Here is a 16616-nt window from a genome sequence, read left to right on the forward strand (position 1 = left end):
GGGGCAAAGATATGTTGCACGACAATATCTGTGTGGCACACAGGTTTAACATAAACCATCGTTGGTATTATTGTGTATCTCGTATAATATTAAGATAAAAGTTAACGTATTTTAATAGAAAAATAAATGTGCGAAGAATTTTGCTTCTCACGTTTGCTCCTAATTAACTGGGGCGGGAGATTATTAGCAAAAGAATTATTATCGATATAATAAGGTACTGCAAGGTTTGTTGCATACGGGAGAAAGGAAAACAATCACTTATCTTTGCAGCAGAAATAATTTCCTATCTTTGTCAATTTCCTATTTTCTCTGTGTTGTTCTTCTTTCATTACTCATATTGAACAAACGTGTTTTGAACAGAGTTTTCCTTGACCTTCAACTGTCTGTCAAGTTCAATAATGACGATCAAAATTGCTATCTAAATTTTACAATGCCCATCATCAATTTCTCAAATTACGATGAACACCGCCCTTTAATTTGTTAAAGTGTAAAGGCTTCTAATGGATCACCAACTGATTCATATCATTACAAGACAAAATAATATAGCAAAAATGACCTTGCAATCTTCGACGGAAATGAACTATAAAATAAATGCACGAATAACAAATTAACCCAGGGAAAGGATATTCACAGGTTAGCCAACTAAATAAAAGCATTTATTTGCTACATGCCATCGTTGCAAAACGATCAAAGTGTAAAAGATAAGACATGTATACTTTTAACTTTTTTATGATTCTTCTCTCCAGATACCTTGGTATAGTATCAATCGTTTTCCTTCTAACAACTATAACACTTGCAGTCATTCAACGATTGCGAGATAATGCTGAACTTCCTCCAGGTCCTTTCGCCTGGCCAGTCATTGGTAATATTCATCTTCTTGGTAGCAAACCTCACGAAAGTCTTACAAAGCTGGCCAAAACCTTAGGAGATGTTTATAGATTGCAATTAGGATCTCGTCGCGTCGTTGTCTTGAACTCTTTGGAAAGCGTCAAGGAAAGCTTGGTAAAGAAATCTAATGACTTTTCAAGTCGTCCACCGTTAAGCAGTTTACAAGCATGTGAAGGAAGTCTAACGTTTGGACCTTATGATTCGATGTATGTGAAAAAACGAAGATTAGCCCATCTTTGCATGCACAGCTTTATGTCAGATCACGAACGATTGGACGCTCAGATTAACTATGGTCTGCAAAATCTTTGCAACAGATTTGCAAACCACGATGGTGAATTCGACCCAATAAATGACATTAAACATGCAGTTGCAGAAATGAATTTCAACTACACTTTTGGAGAGGACATAGACCCTAAGAATAAAGAAAAACTTTGCCAAATATTGAAGGAGTTCAGTGAATTCAATGCAAGCTGCTTGCCCGATTTTTTGCCATGGTTAGCTCCGTTCTTCAAAAACTCGTTAAAAAGAATCAAAGAAATTGTTGCTCATCTCTTAGACTTTGTCAAGCACATTTATTTTGAAAAGAAAGCGAACTTCAACAAAAAAGCTGATATTGGTTGTGTTGGTGATGCATTAGTGCGATGTTTTGAGAGTGGCACAAATGAAAGATTGGCTGTCCTTGGTGAAGAACTTGATCTGAAAGAAGAAGATGTTGCTACATTATTGACAGATTTGTATGGTGCGAGTGTTGATACGACTAGCACCACTTTGATTTGGGCAGTTCTATATCTGGCGTCAAATCTCAACGTTCAAGAGCGCTTGTATAAAGAGATAAATGAAGTTGTTGGAGTAAATTCTTTGGAAATGAATGATAAACATCGTTTGCCGTTCTTGGAAGCAGTTGTCTTGGAGGTTTTGCGACTGAGCACAGTTCTTCCACTCGCTGTACCACATTATACAAATAATGAAACAAGAGTTGGAAAGTACAGAGTTCCAAAAGACACAATGGTTTTTGTCAACTTGTGGGCAATTAATCATGATGAGAGAGTTTTCAACAATCCATATCAATTTGATCCCTGTCATTTTCTTGATGAAAATGGTCAAGTTAACAAAGCTCGTTTCTCTTCAATTCCATTTTCAAGTGGCACACGTAAATGTCTTGGTCATTTACTGGCTCAACTTCAGTTGTTCTTACTTATTGGTGGTCTTGTTCAAAAATATAAATTTGAGATTTCTGGTTCTTCAAATACGACACCTGAATTTGGATTTATCTTACGTCCGCAATCATTTAAAATCAATGTTTGCCAAAGAAAATAGAAAATAGACATTGACATTGTCTTAACACACAATGAAATTTTATTTTCTTCTCGATTTGAACTGTGACAATATTAATTACTAATTAAATTACATTAGATTATTACTCAATAAATAATCACCATAATTGATGCAAATTTATTTATTGATGGAAAATTTAGCACATACATATCGTTGAAATGATTGAATAATTTCATTGAGAAATTTATAGTTTTAAAATTATTTGTGTCAGCTTTGCTAATCTTTAATTGTTCCTGCAAAATTTTCATTTTTGTCCACACACAATAATAAACGTTCATTTATTTAAAATACGTCCACCATAACTTCGAGTTATTTTTAATAGATGACAAAAATTTGTGGAAATGTGGAACAAATTCCACATTTAAAATCAATGTTTGCAAAAGACAGTAGAAAATAGACTTAATTTGACAATTTTGTTTTCTTCTTGATTTGAACTCTGGCAACGTTAACTATGTCAATGCTAATCAAATGATAACAGCGTATTAATTACGTAATAAATACTCTTCTTGTTCTTCAAAATACGACTTGTTTTACGTCCACAAACTATCGAATGACGAATCTCAAGAAAGTTGAGATTTTAAAACATCAATTAAACTCCATATTTTAGACGCAGAATATAAATATGTTTTATTTTTATAGCATATTTGATTGATTCAAACCTTATAAATTCTTGACCTTTAACACATTAAGTATGGGTAGTTGTTAAGTGCTTTCCCCCTTGAGGTGAGAATGCTTTGATGAAAGTACAATAGACCTTTATGCTGATTCGTCCATTATATTTTTGTTCTATTTTTTGTATCATTTCACAGATCGACGAAATATTTATCGGTCTGTCAAGTTTTTATTAGCACCACAATGATTAGCACGTGGTGTTTGACTAAACAAATCATACATCAAGATAAAAACGTATAGCCGTCCAAAGATTTTGTGAATCACCTGCTGTGATAACTTAATTGAAGTAACCCAGTACACTCAGAATGTTCAGATAGTTAAAGTTACCTTAATTAAACAATTTGCATAGCCAAAACAACACTACAAATAGAAATCGAAATACTTATTTTGAATATTTAACGAATTTTTGGAATGCCTGTTTTTGAATACTTCACTGATTGCAACTAGTTACTCAATTATGAATGTTTTCTAGAATATTTTGCTCCAGTTTTGTTGTCATTGGTGTTTTCAAAATCAACGTAGCAACATTTATTCAGCAATTGTATTAGCGTTTGAAATAACAACGTCTGTCCTTCCAAATCGCCAACTATATATGCAACTTCATCGAGTTTTTTAATTAAAAAACTTTTAATTTTTCAAGTTGACCAATGGATGTAACTTGATCTTATTGACTCAGCGCGAAAACGCTAATGTCTGAGGATTATTTTATAACTTCTGATTGTGATATATAGCTACATTTCAGATAGTCAGATGAAACGCTAATCTATCAAACTACTGATTACGTTCAGTCAATTGTCAAAGCATTCAAAACAGGAAAACCTCAACTTACAGTTACATCAGTATTAAAATCACGCCATTAGTAATTTAGTATTACCGACCTAATCGCATAAAGAATGGTGTGATTTAATGTCAGAGCAGCCGTTGAGAGAGAAACTGTTGAGACCGAAGCAATTTTTCCTTGGGCGTTACGATTATAAAGATTTGCAACTGCATGCATGGGATGATATACACTTCAACAAGATGTAGAGTTTGATGTATAGCTTTTAATGGCAAATGATATCAACAGGTCTTGAAAGTCGAAATAACAATACAAGTACATTAATTTCACGTTTTCTCTCAAATGGGGACGGATCCCTTTTAGTTAGGCTGCTCATGGATAAAATGCTTCCTGACTCCTTCCCTGCGATCTTTTGTAAGGTTAACTTTTAAAACGTTTTTGTAAGTTTTAATTTGTAAATGCCTAGATCACGAGAAGAGTGATTTTTGAGCATGGTAAGATACTCAAATAAGAATAAATAATATTTTTGATTGTAAAGTAATCTCAAGAACTATTCATGGATGATTACCATGACTAGATCAAGATGGTTATTCGATGCATTAACAGAACAATTTTTGCCTTACGTAGCATACGCTGCAAAACATAATTTAGTTGGTGGCGTATTTTAAATGAAAACTAGCACTTTTTCTATCTAATGAACAAATCAATTTTGATTTTCAAACCTTCACGCTGTGACACTGTCTTCAGTAATCAAAACAGACATACGAGCCATATTGATGAATACCTTAATGTTAATAATCGTTCAGTTTCCTTCTAAAGTATTCTAACTAGTCCAGGACTGAAAGTAGAAAACGTAGCGGCTACGACCTACAAATTTAAAATCTTCCTTATAATTCATAGCAACAATCTCGTATTCTTACAGTGCATTTTAGAAAATACGCTAGCCATGCAGTTATGTCGAGTTTATTTCATAACTTATTGAGTCAGAGTTAAATGGTATATTTTGATGCTATAATACTCATACCTTCCAGTGATGCACTTGACGAAACACTTTTGATGTAAAAATGTGCCCATTTTATCACTCCTCTTTTCAGTTCTCCTGATGAAATGTTTTTGTACGAGTCACAGTTTCCTGTGTTGCTATAAATGTAGATTTCTCTTGGTGTGAAGCTATTTGTGCGACACAGCATTAAGTTAAAATGAATTTAATGACATGTGACGACTATTTAAAATAATGGACATCCATTATTTTGAGAATACAACAATACGAAAGTAATCTGCAAAGTTTTAAGGAAACAATACGTTGACGTTGTCGCATTGAATTTATGCTAATGTCTTAATTATGCAGAAGACTTTCACTTCCCGTTACTATCTTCACACTTTACATGATTTCTTCCTGCCAATCTCATATTAATTGATTAGACGATAAGTTTTATGTCGTTAGAAAGTTATAAAAAAAATGCCGTAAATTATGAGTCCTAGGCTCCTAGTTTGTTTACCTAGCTACGTCGACCCTCGAAGGAATTCGTCCACCTTTTCCCCTCAAGGAGCAATTGAGAATTCAAACAAAAAGTAGTCTTTCATTTAATTGTTTCGACTACATCATTCTCTTTTCCCACTTTTGCCAGTTAACAATAATAATGACTGCTTATCATTGGTTATGGTCAGGAACAGCGGATCATTGTCAATTGGAAAATTAAAAATAAAAATAAAAATCATTTTAATTCGACCGTTCACATGGCATACTTGAAAGCAGACAATTAGGAGGAATAGCTGCGAATCAGCGATTGAGTTGCAGATTAATGGGTTGTGACACTGGTTTCATGTGGTGCGACAGAAGTAAAACAATTATCAAGGAAGCCAATTAAACTCATTGAGAAAAAATTTAGAGTATTAAAATGTGTCTCTGTAAAATTTCTTTATTTAATGCTTGATAGATATTATAAATTTTTATTTGGAAACAATGGAAACAGAAGACAAGCAAGCTGAAATCCAATCCAATACGATTACAATTGTGGCCTGATTATGGCAATCAAATTCAAGATGGCGGACTTGTCAACAGCAACAGCTTCTAGTCAAAGTATTGATATGAGTGATTTTCATTCTTATTTTGAATATTTTGATTATAACATCCGTGTCATGGTTTCCTCAACTGATGGAAATTTATACAGAAAGACTCCATTGTTTTTCAAACATTGTAGTTCAAGATCAAATGAGAAATGGGATTTGATGTCGGTCAATGTCTATAGCAATGAGCTGGAGGTACGTTTGCCTTATATAAAATATAACGTTATTGATAATTTGAATGGATAGAGAAGAAAATCATGGCCATCATCTAACGCGATGGCTGGAAAATAATGAAAATTTTCTCATAGGAAGTCAAAATGCTTCATGCAAAGATGTGTGAAAGCTTGTCGTTAAGAAGATATTTATCGAGTAGTCACATAGACCAGTTTCAGAATATTTTAATAGCTTTAAATCGAGTGACATTCATGAAAGATATAATTAAACTGGTGATGAAAGAAAGGGAAAACTATGGCAAAACGAAGATGTCAACAGAAAATTATCGGATATACTCATCTTTTACTGATGACACATCATCCATGACACACTTACGCAGTATGCTCTTGTGTAAACACATGCAAAAAATATTTAAGCAAAATGGGTGAGAACAATTTAATATTAATGTAGTCCAAGCTACTATATGCCATCACTTTTATTATTCAATTTGCAGGGTGAATATCTATTTCTTGGGACATGAGAATCATAATATGGATGACGATTCAGATCATGACAAAGAAATATGTTTAGATTTTTCAATATTAACAAACTTAGGCTGTAGGAAAGTTAATTCTTTAACATCAACAGCCCTAGAGAATGGTCTTTGGCAAAATATTTTAAAGTCTCCTTTTGTGACATCAAGTGTATCGAACAATCAATCTGTTGAAGAGGATATTGTTCCTTGTGATCCTTGCTGTGTAAAGTTAAATACAGCTTCATCCTTGAAAAATTTATGTCTTAATACCAAGTTAATGCGAAACAAAGTAGAAATATTTAAAGGTAGAATGTGTAATGTGAAATTGTTCAGCTTCAACTCGTTTTAGTAGGAAATTTATAAATTGATCAAACAATTATATAGGTAATTTATTAGAAATGTTTTGGTCTGTTCAGAAGAATATAAAAGATATTCACGGTATGGAAGAACGAATTCATACGAGGCCAAATTAATGGCATGAATAACAAATAGAAACATACATATATATATAGGCTTTGTTTGTTGCTGTTATCTAGTGTCTTCTATCTTGGATGATGTGAATTTCCTGGAATCTTCAACACAAAAAATTAGCAAAGATGAATACGTGAATAAAGTCCGTATTTTTTAACGTTGCTCTACTTTCTATCCACAAGTTTAATTTGCTATTAAATCTGTAGATAATTCATGTTTGTGGCCAGGAGAAATTAATCCATTGCCAAAAGGTTGCGCTAGCCTGGGGTTTATTCACGTCATCAGAAAACGTTTGCCAAGTTCATCAGGTATAGAATATAATTTCGTTGTATCAATCTTAAAGACTTGGAAAAGAAAATCAACTGCCAACCGTTGCTTAGTATCGTTTCACAAGCAAATTAAGTGATGTTCAAACAAAAGTTTTTGAAGAGATTCAATTTCTCGACATTCTTAAAAAAATTACTACCAAATATACCATTTAGTACAGTCAGACTTTCCCAGTAATCTCTATCGTTCAAATGCTTCTCAAACTCTTCTTGTACAGATTTACTTCTGAGTTCAATTTATTATCCAAATATAGAGAATTTTACGTCACGGAAGCGTACGATGTCAGTCAAATATTCCTGTAAATGAACTGTTAAGGTAAATGAAAATCATCTTACACTTTGAAATGTTGTAATTGTAAAATTTCGAAACTGTTGAGAATATTATTAGAACAAGTAGTGGACCAAATATAATTTGATATTTAATCATATTTGTGACATACCTTGTACTTTACCAGAATTAGAACGAAGCAAGTGAAACATTCTTATTTTTTGAAGTACGGATCTTGTGTTCATGGTAACTACTGAATAAGTTTATGGAAAACTTTGTGAAACACATCTATCGCTTGGCTAAATCCCGGCTACCCGGGCTCATGTAATCAGCCGCTAAATCATCGTAAACGCCCCCACCTTAAATGTGAAGAATTGGTTTATTATTTATGGTTCTGTAGTAAATTGGTTGTTGACAATTTCGGATGTTTAAATTGGTCTTAAAATCCCGAACTGTTTCAAAAACAGTTCTTTTGCATGCTTTATAAGTTATACTTGAGAAAATGAGGCTATTGCTCCATCACTTGTGTACTAAAAGCTTCGACATTTCATAATTGCAAAAATAAAAATGGCAGTAGCAATTTTTTTATTCAAAATTACTGTTGTTACAAACGTTAGAATATGAATATTTCTGTAGACAAATCTTGGGAGAAAATAATTACAAAAATGGCCATTTCTATAATAAAACTAGAGGTTCTTCGGGTTTCGCTGAGCTCACAGGTTAGGAAATACTTATAACAATTATATACATACAGGAATTAAGCTATGCTATTTTATGCCATAGCATAGAAAAATGTTTTTTGTAGCAATTTAAATTTTTAATATTTTAAGGTGAAACTTGATGTTACGGACAATGAAGAGCTGCCTCTTAATTGTAGGGAAGTATTGTTTGTCTTGTATAACTGTGCAAGACTTTCAAAGATTTAGAGAAATATGAAAAGAAAGTTGAAGAAGGTGCATGATTACATGTTTCGCTAAGTAATATCAGAACAATGACTTCACTTTCTTGAAAAAATGTCAACGTTTTAGGTATATATCCTGTTTTACCTGAAATTAATGATGTGGATTTTTCTTTGCTGAAAGACGAAGTATGTGTTAGATTATAACGTTTGATAGGACTATTTTAAGAGAGCTTGCTATTACATAAAGCAACACAATTAAAATACTGAATTTGCTTTTGGCATCATATGAAGCATTTTCAAGGCTGAATGGTCTTGTTATCAATTTTCTGTGAAAACAAGAACCTAATCTTATCATTTTTTTTATCATTATTCTTCGTGTTACAATATTAAAACATTTCATGGGCTGTTTTCAGATTGAGTGGCACCTAATCTTTAAATACGTGGCGGAATATCCGATTATTCTGAGAAGTTTTAACAAATGCATTCATAATTCATCAACACTGATGTTTTTCAAATCAAATAAGGCAGGTTTTGATGCTTTTTTCTTGCAGTGCTCTTTTTGCAACGTAGTGTTTCCACCTTATAAATCAATATTAAATGTTATTGTCAATATGATCAGACTCGACTTTATTTTATAGATTACCCAGTTTCTTGTTGCATTTAGTCAAGATATCAGTTTATTCTACAATCGAATTCATATTTTAGTGGTATTTGGCATTTTAAAAACTTCATCCAATAAACGTAGTTTGATTGAATAATCGAGAATTTGTGTCGTGTTTTTGTTTAGAAACTTTATATGACGAAGTATACAGAACATTTCCAACAGGACTAATTTATATTTTGCTCTGGGATTATATAGGAGCCAAAGAAACATTTGTTTTCAATCATGTTTGCGAGAATTTATCTTGTTAAGGTTCTATTACAGGTACAATATTAACATTAAAAGCTCGATATATTTCTTCATCATTGATTTGCAGTTTCATTTTTTAGGTTATGCAAAATGCAATGAAGCTGCTTGACATCGAGCCTGTTAATCAAATGTAATATATAATTTATGCAAGTAATGCTTAATTTTATCTATATCAATGTAATTTATGTGAGAAACAGAAAATAAAGTGCGTTACTAATGTCGCTATACGAACAACAATGAGTGCGAACATTCAAACTAAGTTTAAAATGTGCAGCAAGAAAATATATAAGTTGAAAAGCTTCGTAAATTATGCAAACTAAAAATGCAAGTTTAAAATTTCGTTGTTTTGGACATTGCTTCTTTTATATCTGCTTTTTCGTGTTTGAAACTAGGATCTTTTGTTTTCTTTTCCTCTTCACTTGGCGTACATTGATTATCCTCACAATAGACGTTTTCAGTTTTCGACGATTTACAAAAATACCAGGATAACCAATAGAAGAATGCTGTCAATACTAAAAATATTTTAAAAACAAGTTGCTTAACAAAAAAACACCAAATGAATGATGTAGTCAACATCTAACGAATAATAAACATACTCCAAAAAACATCAACTTGTAAAGTCAAGATTATATTTGCAAGAGGCAAAATTTAAAGTGACCATATCAGGGTCAGTGCAATAACTTCTTTGTATAACTAAATCGACTTTAAAACATTTGTAATGTATACACCTATGCGGCATCTTAAACTTCTAGTGCGGATTTTTAAGAAGTTTGCAATAACATGTTTATTGAGTTTGACGAAAGCTATATTTTCGATGCATGTGTTGCCGTTTGCGTCACATCCTGTGCAGAGTCACTTCTAGCCCAAAAAGTCCACGAAGCTAAAATTTTCGTCATATCAAATTTGTTGTAAATGTTATTAAATTTGATTTAAGCTATTTCTCTGACCATGATATAGGTTCTGACATCAAGCCAACGGCAATGATAATGGTCTATCAATGACTTTGAAATAAAATCAAAGTATTGCTTTAAAATCTCGTCTATTGCAAATCAAACGCGAATCTTGAGTTTACAAGATGTTTTTTAGAGAATGTTTTATCATTCCCCCTCCCCCTCAAACTGTCGGTTGGAAAACGTTTTTGTATACATCTAAAAAATATTAAAATCTTCTGACGTCTTTTCTAGATATACTGCTGACATCACATGTACAATTGACATACCAGATAAAGCAACTCCAAAAATACTAATATTGACACTGAGATGCGGGATGTCGTAATCAAAACATCTTCCTTTTTTATTGCAAAAATTCTGCCATAAATTACACGACTTGTCCACAATATGTCCAAGTATGACCGAGGAAGGTAGCAGTCCGAATGTTTTAAATACCATATAATTTACACCGGTGGCAAATGCTCGTTTGTTGTCTGGAACACATCTTAAAATAAAACAAAATGATCGTTATCTATGAATTAGATCAGGATGAGAGTTAACTTTTATTGCTCTTATATTCTTTTTATGTTTATATTTGTTAATTTTTGATAAGGTATGCTAAATTGCATCATCTAGGCAAGCTGCAAAAGTGACAAACATCTCAACTTAATCTTTGCTGTAAGGAATTCGTCCAGCTTAAATCTAAAAGGCATTAAAATGCCGATAACTGTTGCTGAAAGCTGACCTCAGTGTGACTGTTCTTGTCGGGACCAATGAAGCGAGACGTATAGCGCTTGCCATCAACGAAAGAAACACAAAAAAAAGAATATTTTCACATTTACGATTACAGTATCCGGGTTTTGCTTCTCCTTTGCCAGCTATACATGAGCAGTTAGCGTACATCTGAAAAACAGTTTTTAATAAACTTGTGCAATCATGACCTTAATTTAGTAGCAAGAACACTACGTTAACGCTTTTTTCCACCAAACAAATTTAATTACTCGATGGTACAAAAGAAGTCGAGCATTGACTCGACCTTAACAAATGGATGCAATCAAAAACTCATCAAACACCTATGAGGAGATAGACAAACTTAAGTATGAATAAAAATAGGTAAAGAACGACCTCTGGAGTAGGGAACGAAGTATTTTATAACTTGAAATAAAAAAGTCTGATATTTTTTACTGCTGTTCTTCCCTGACTCTTTATGTCATTATAAAAAATGAAACTCGTATTTTTTTTCCTACCTTGTTTGGAAGTACTGTTTTACAACCGGCATGACAAGCGTCAACATACGTTAAATTATCTGTTCCACAAATTGGAGAGAATGACTTTAATGAGCAACGGCATTCCGCGTTACATTTATACTTTAACAATTCACCTCCTATGCTTTGACTGTATGAAAGAAGTAAATTGTTAGAAGAACAGATGTCGTTCGATTTCGTCTCTCACCACGTCAAACAAGACAAGCACACATCACCTGTTATGTTCCACAGAAACGCCAACAAACGGAATATTTTGACATGACGGAATTAAGAATATCAGTGTTCCACCAATCGCAAAAATGTGTAAAATCAAGCATGTTGCAGCTGCGTTTTTACACGACGTTTTGAGAGAAAACTTTCTGACAATATAAGAACCAACAAAGTTACCAACTACAACAAAAAAAAGTTAAAAAAATAGAGTCATTGTTGATTTGAACACTCCTTTGTACAATGTAAAATTACTGAAATACCATTAAAAAAGTTGTTTAAAGAAAAACTAACCCAGAGCTGAAGATATTGACACGAATGAAAGATAATATCCAGATTTTGCAGGATCCAAACCAAATTTTACTCGCAGAAACTTCGACATGAAAACCATTATTGAACCAGTGTAAAATGCAAAACATGTTATGCCAAGAGTGTTAAAAACAAACGTACGGTTTTTTAAAAGCTCCTTTAAGTCAGATGGAAGACTCTTTAAGCTGGGTATGTTCATATTTTTTGTTGCATTAAGAAAGCCTTCACGTTTGTTTTCCAATCTTCTTTTTTTGGCTCCGGGCAACTCACGTGGAAAACCAAACATAAGTATGGATAAAAGCATAGTGAGTACACCAAAAACAAGAAATCCTAACCACCACGCTCCAATCCATCTCGGATCACGTGGTGTCATCTTAAATCCATCGGGCTATGAACAAAGATCACATTAAGCAACATGGGGGCACAAATTCATATACGCATGTCTCTTTAGAAAACAATGGTTTCAAAGGAACTTAATACGGCAGAGCATGCACTGATGCACATATGAATATGTCCCCCTCTCCAATCATCGAGTTTGTTACACAATCAGCAATATAGTTACAATTACGAAAATTTCAAATATGAGTTAACAGTTACCTGTACAAATAAGTAAGAGTACGACATTCACCTGATATATGTGTACATATATACTGAGAAACTTTCCCCCGATGAGATATCCAATTCCAGGTGAAATGAATTGTATTGCGTTATAAATGCCAAGATACCATGGGAAAGATTTTGATTTAATGTTTTCATCAAGATAAACAATGAATAAAGAAAAAAATGGAGCATTTCCAGCTCCCATGATCAACATAGCAATGATAAACACAATTAGGTAGTACCAGTTTCCTCCATAATTTCCAGTTAAACAATGTGCGACTGTTTGGTTTCCAGTGTTACATAAACCACCAGAGAATGAACTGACAGGTCGATATTGTCCGATCATGAAATGCGGCAATGCAAACATCGTGATACCAAAACCTGGTATGTAAATAAGACAAATATTTTTATAAAATAAAGTGCGAACATCTAATAAAATAATTTAATAAGTTTTAATTGAGTGATTTCATGTGATATATCAGCGGCCATGTTAGTATAGTATAGGGTGTATGAAAATGGCAATGCTCAATAGAACAGAGAATGAAATCAACAAAAAGCAGCCATAAGATGATAAAGTTTCTTTATGAGATGATGAAATTCTAATTCTGTAAATAATTTATGTTCTTCATTCAGTGCATATAGCTATAGGACAGGCCAGCTGAGTTCATAAATTAACGTTTTTTTAGTCATTCGTTGCACCGGGGAAATATAATTTGTGTCAAAGTTTTTAGCTAAATCAATCTACGCAAAATAATTTAAAAACTATTCAAAAATACTTCTCATGATTGTTTGACTATCGATCTACAAAATATACTCTATACAACGTTTAGGGGAAAAAAACCACATAAAATCCATACACGAGTACATTTTCGTTCACGAAAACCGTGACTAACGCTTTTAATTGTTGCAAAGCACGAAGATAAAAACTTTGAGTTTACTAATAACTTTTCAAAAAAGCTCAAGACGTACCAGAAACCACAGCACCATAACCCATCCATCTTATCTTGTTACAATAATCGCCATAAAAACTTATAAATATCATCACTATCAAAGCACTCGCATCATTAGCAGCTGAAATTATTCCCAATTCCTTACTAGAGAAGGAAAATCGTCGTTCAATGCTTGGTAACACAAGGCTAGGCATAGCCCAGGCAGCAATACCTACAGAAAATATCAATTGCTTATTGACAAACAAAGTAAGATTAGATCACAGCAAATTAATCCAATATAGTATTTTTTGGTGGAAAATGTATCCATATATATTGACAACAACTTGTTCAAATGATCTACCATCTTAACCATTTTACCAATAATTATCATGGTCAAATTTGTGGGAAAAAATAAAAAAATATTGGAAGATGCACCTCCACATAGCTACGCAAAAATAATAGAGAAAACGTGCTGTTCTGAGGGCTGTATGTTTGTTAGCATAAATCAATTGACAAAAAAATATTATTTATAATTCTAAACCTTGAAAAGTGCTATATACGCCGAAGATAATAATAAACCAGACGGATGAGTTCAAGAAATTCAGCCGTTTTGGTCGAAACTTTCCCCAACCAAACGCGAAAGTCTCTTTTGTTGTCCTTTTATCATCTGATGTAGAAAATCCATTTGATGACAACGAACTTGCACTACTCCCATTGACAATAACGACAGTCTTGTTCTTTTCCATATGTATTTGTTTTTGGTCCACTTTACTACACCATGTATTTTGTGTTTTAAACTATTAACCCTGTGATAAAAGGATTAAGATTAATGACATTAAATAAACAGATTTGACATCACGTATATAGTCGTAAAACATCTTTACATGCACGCAGATTTAAAATTGAAAATCATTCATAAAATATAACATTTTATCCATATTTTAGCAAGAAATCATTGCAAAACTGTTTTATACTTTCTGTTTTGTTGCATATTTCACATTATTTCAATCCAAACACCTCGTTGATGGATGCATGCAGACTTACTTTATTGCATCTCTGCGAAATGTTTTGAAACAAAACTGAATGTCATGAAAAAAGATCAGTTCCGGTTTGAACTATGATGAAAACACGCATGAAATGCCAATTTATGCCACGTTTTTCATTTATGTAAAACAGCCTGAAATTCCACTGGCGTTATTTCTATAGTGAAAGGCGAAAGGTTCGCCGTCAACCTTGTATTATCAAAAGTCATATCATTTTTGTGGTTTAAATTATAAAATAAAAATTCGTAATTCCTTGAACTTGTGTATTTGATCATGTACAATATGATCAAAACGAAAAATTTTGCAAAACATGTGGAAAAGGCTTAGCTACAAGCATCGAATAAGATGCAGGAAGTCTGCCCATAAAAAAATTGAAGAACGCTCTTCACATTGAAAAAATGACGATATGTCTAAAGTAGTCTTTGGTGAATGACCATATTTTAGAATTGTTTGTTCCTCATTTTTAACAAATTTTCATTCCAATAAAGCAAATGATGAAAGATGTTCTTTGTACCAGCTGAGTATAATGATTAACTGTATAAACCCCTGTGGTGATTATGGCGAAGCAAATACATTATGCAAGCGATTGTATGGGTACATGAAGAAAAAAAAAAGGAAGTTTGCTGGGTAAACAAAGTGATCATACAAAATAAAGTGGGTTGTTCCTGAGCTGTAGACAAGCGAAATGTAATTCTCTCGCCACTCAAGTATGCTACGCATGTTGACATACTATAAATATGTTTAAAATTTTGACAAATGATCAGTAGACCGTCTATAAAAAACGTTATAATTACTTCATGACATTGCAATGCAAAGCATTCTTCAACATTTCCTTCTTTACAATATTTGGCAAACAAAAAATCGTGGAATCTTATGTAAGGAATTGGTAGAAAGTCAACATGCTTTTAATCTACTCTCGTGAACAAGGTTTTTACTTAAATGTAAAATGAATGAAAATAGAAAGTTACGGCAAATCAAACACAATAAAAAGATAACAGCGTATAGCAGAGTATAATAGAGTGTAAAGCGCGCAGTAAACGTGAGGGAATGCGCAAATTTTTCTTATGTATCAAACCGTCGTCAACCTATAACCTCCTTTCATTGTTAATTTTATGGTTTTCTTATCTTTATACGCATTGTTGAGATTTTACATTTTTATCGCATACTGAGAGATTTAGCAAGAAAAAACAACATAATTTAGCACTTGGCAACCCTTAAACACTGCAGTTGTGAGCTAATATATCAGCAGAATGTGATCCATATTTGAAGTAGCCAAAAACTATCATTTATTGATGAATCAGTCATCGCAGAATTACAGATAAAAATTTCCCGCTATTGCAAAAGGTAGACGAAGAAATAATAGGAATGCGTAGCTATCATCTGAAAAAAAAAGCAAATTAACGAGATTGGGATCCTAGTTTAAGTTTGACTTATTATAACATTCAGTTTAGTGGAACAGATTTTTTTCTTACCTTGTAATTCATCACGAGTAAATGGCTGTATATGACAATTTTTATAACAACAGCTAAATGTTAAAAAGGCGCCAAAATGGCATACTAAATATAAGATGCAAAGTACTCACCAGTTAGCTTCACAAGCACTTTAAGAGGCAATAGGACATTGATCTGAAAAAATATCTTATCGACGCAGTGCCTTGTTTAGACAACAGACGCGTAATGTGATATTTGATGTGTAATGTAATATTCGACAGCATGCCATCAGAAGAGTATGATAATTCTATGAATTGTTTATTAAACAAATTCAATTGTCATAGAAATAATTTTTGAATTGCTACACACGCTTGTTAAAATGATCCCATTTTGTGAGTAAAACCTGATGTGTTCCCAAACACTTTATCATAAACACTTAAAGTTCACGTAAGTAGTAATCAGTTTATTTTAACACAATTCAACCAACAAGGCAAATTTGGTCACGAAGAGCGTTAAATTGAGTAATAACATGGTTGCTTCAGGATCTTTTGTTATCACAGGGACGTTTAGTGACGTGTTTCCCTCATCAACATATTCATT

General features: G+C 32.8%; 2 protein-coding genes and 1 pseudogene across 2 annotated transcripts; 2 read left to right on the plus strand and 1 right to left on the minus strand.

The window, feature by feature from the left end:
• Positions 1-708: 708 nt before the first annotated feature.
• Positions 709-2511, plus strand: LOC124445177 (cytochrome P450 1A1-like). Its single transcript, XM_046995884.1, has one exon. The coding sequence runs from the start codon at positions 709-711 to the stop codon at positions 2203-2205; it is 1497 nt and encodes a 498-aa protein (XP_046851840.1). The 3' UTR covers positions 2206-2511.
• A 3172-nt stretch (positions 2512-5683) lies between these two features.
• Positions 5684-9541, plus strand: LOC124445617 (annotated as a pseudogene).
• LOC124445614 (solute carrier organic anion transporter family member 4A1-like) lies at positions 9211-16350 on the minus strand. Its single transcript, XM_046996353.1, has 10 exons — positions 16169-16350; positions 14085-14349; positions 13584-13775; positions 12643-12995; positions 12000-12402; positions 11714-11888; positions 11481-11628; positions 10979-11136; positions 10524-10738; positions 9211-9816 (listed from the first exon to the last, which is right to left on the minus strand). The coding sequence occupies exons 2-10, from the start codon at positions 14287-14289 to the stop codon at positions 9635-9637; spliced, it is 2031 nt and encodes a 676-aa protein (XP_046852309.1). The 5' UTR covers positions 14290-14349; positions 16169-16350; the 3' UTR covers positions 9211-9634.
• Positions 16351-16616: the final 266 nt, after the last annotated feature.

Source organism: Xenia sp. Carnegie-2017, unplaced genomic scaffold (genome assembly GCF_021976095.1).
Source record: "Xenia sp. Carnegie-2017 unplaced genomic scaffold, XeniaSp_v1 HiC_scaffold_22, whole genome shotgun sequence".
NCBI lineage: Eukaryota > Metazoa > Cnidaria > Anthozoa > Malacalcyonacea > Xeniidae > Xenia > Xenia sp. Carnegie-2017.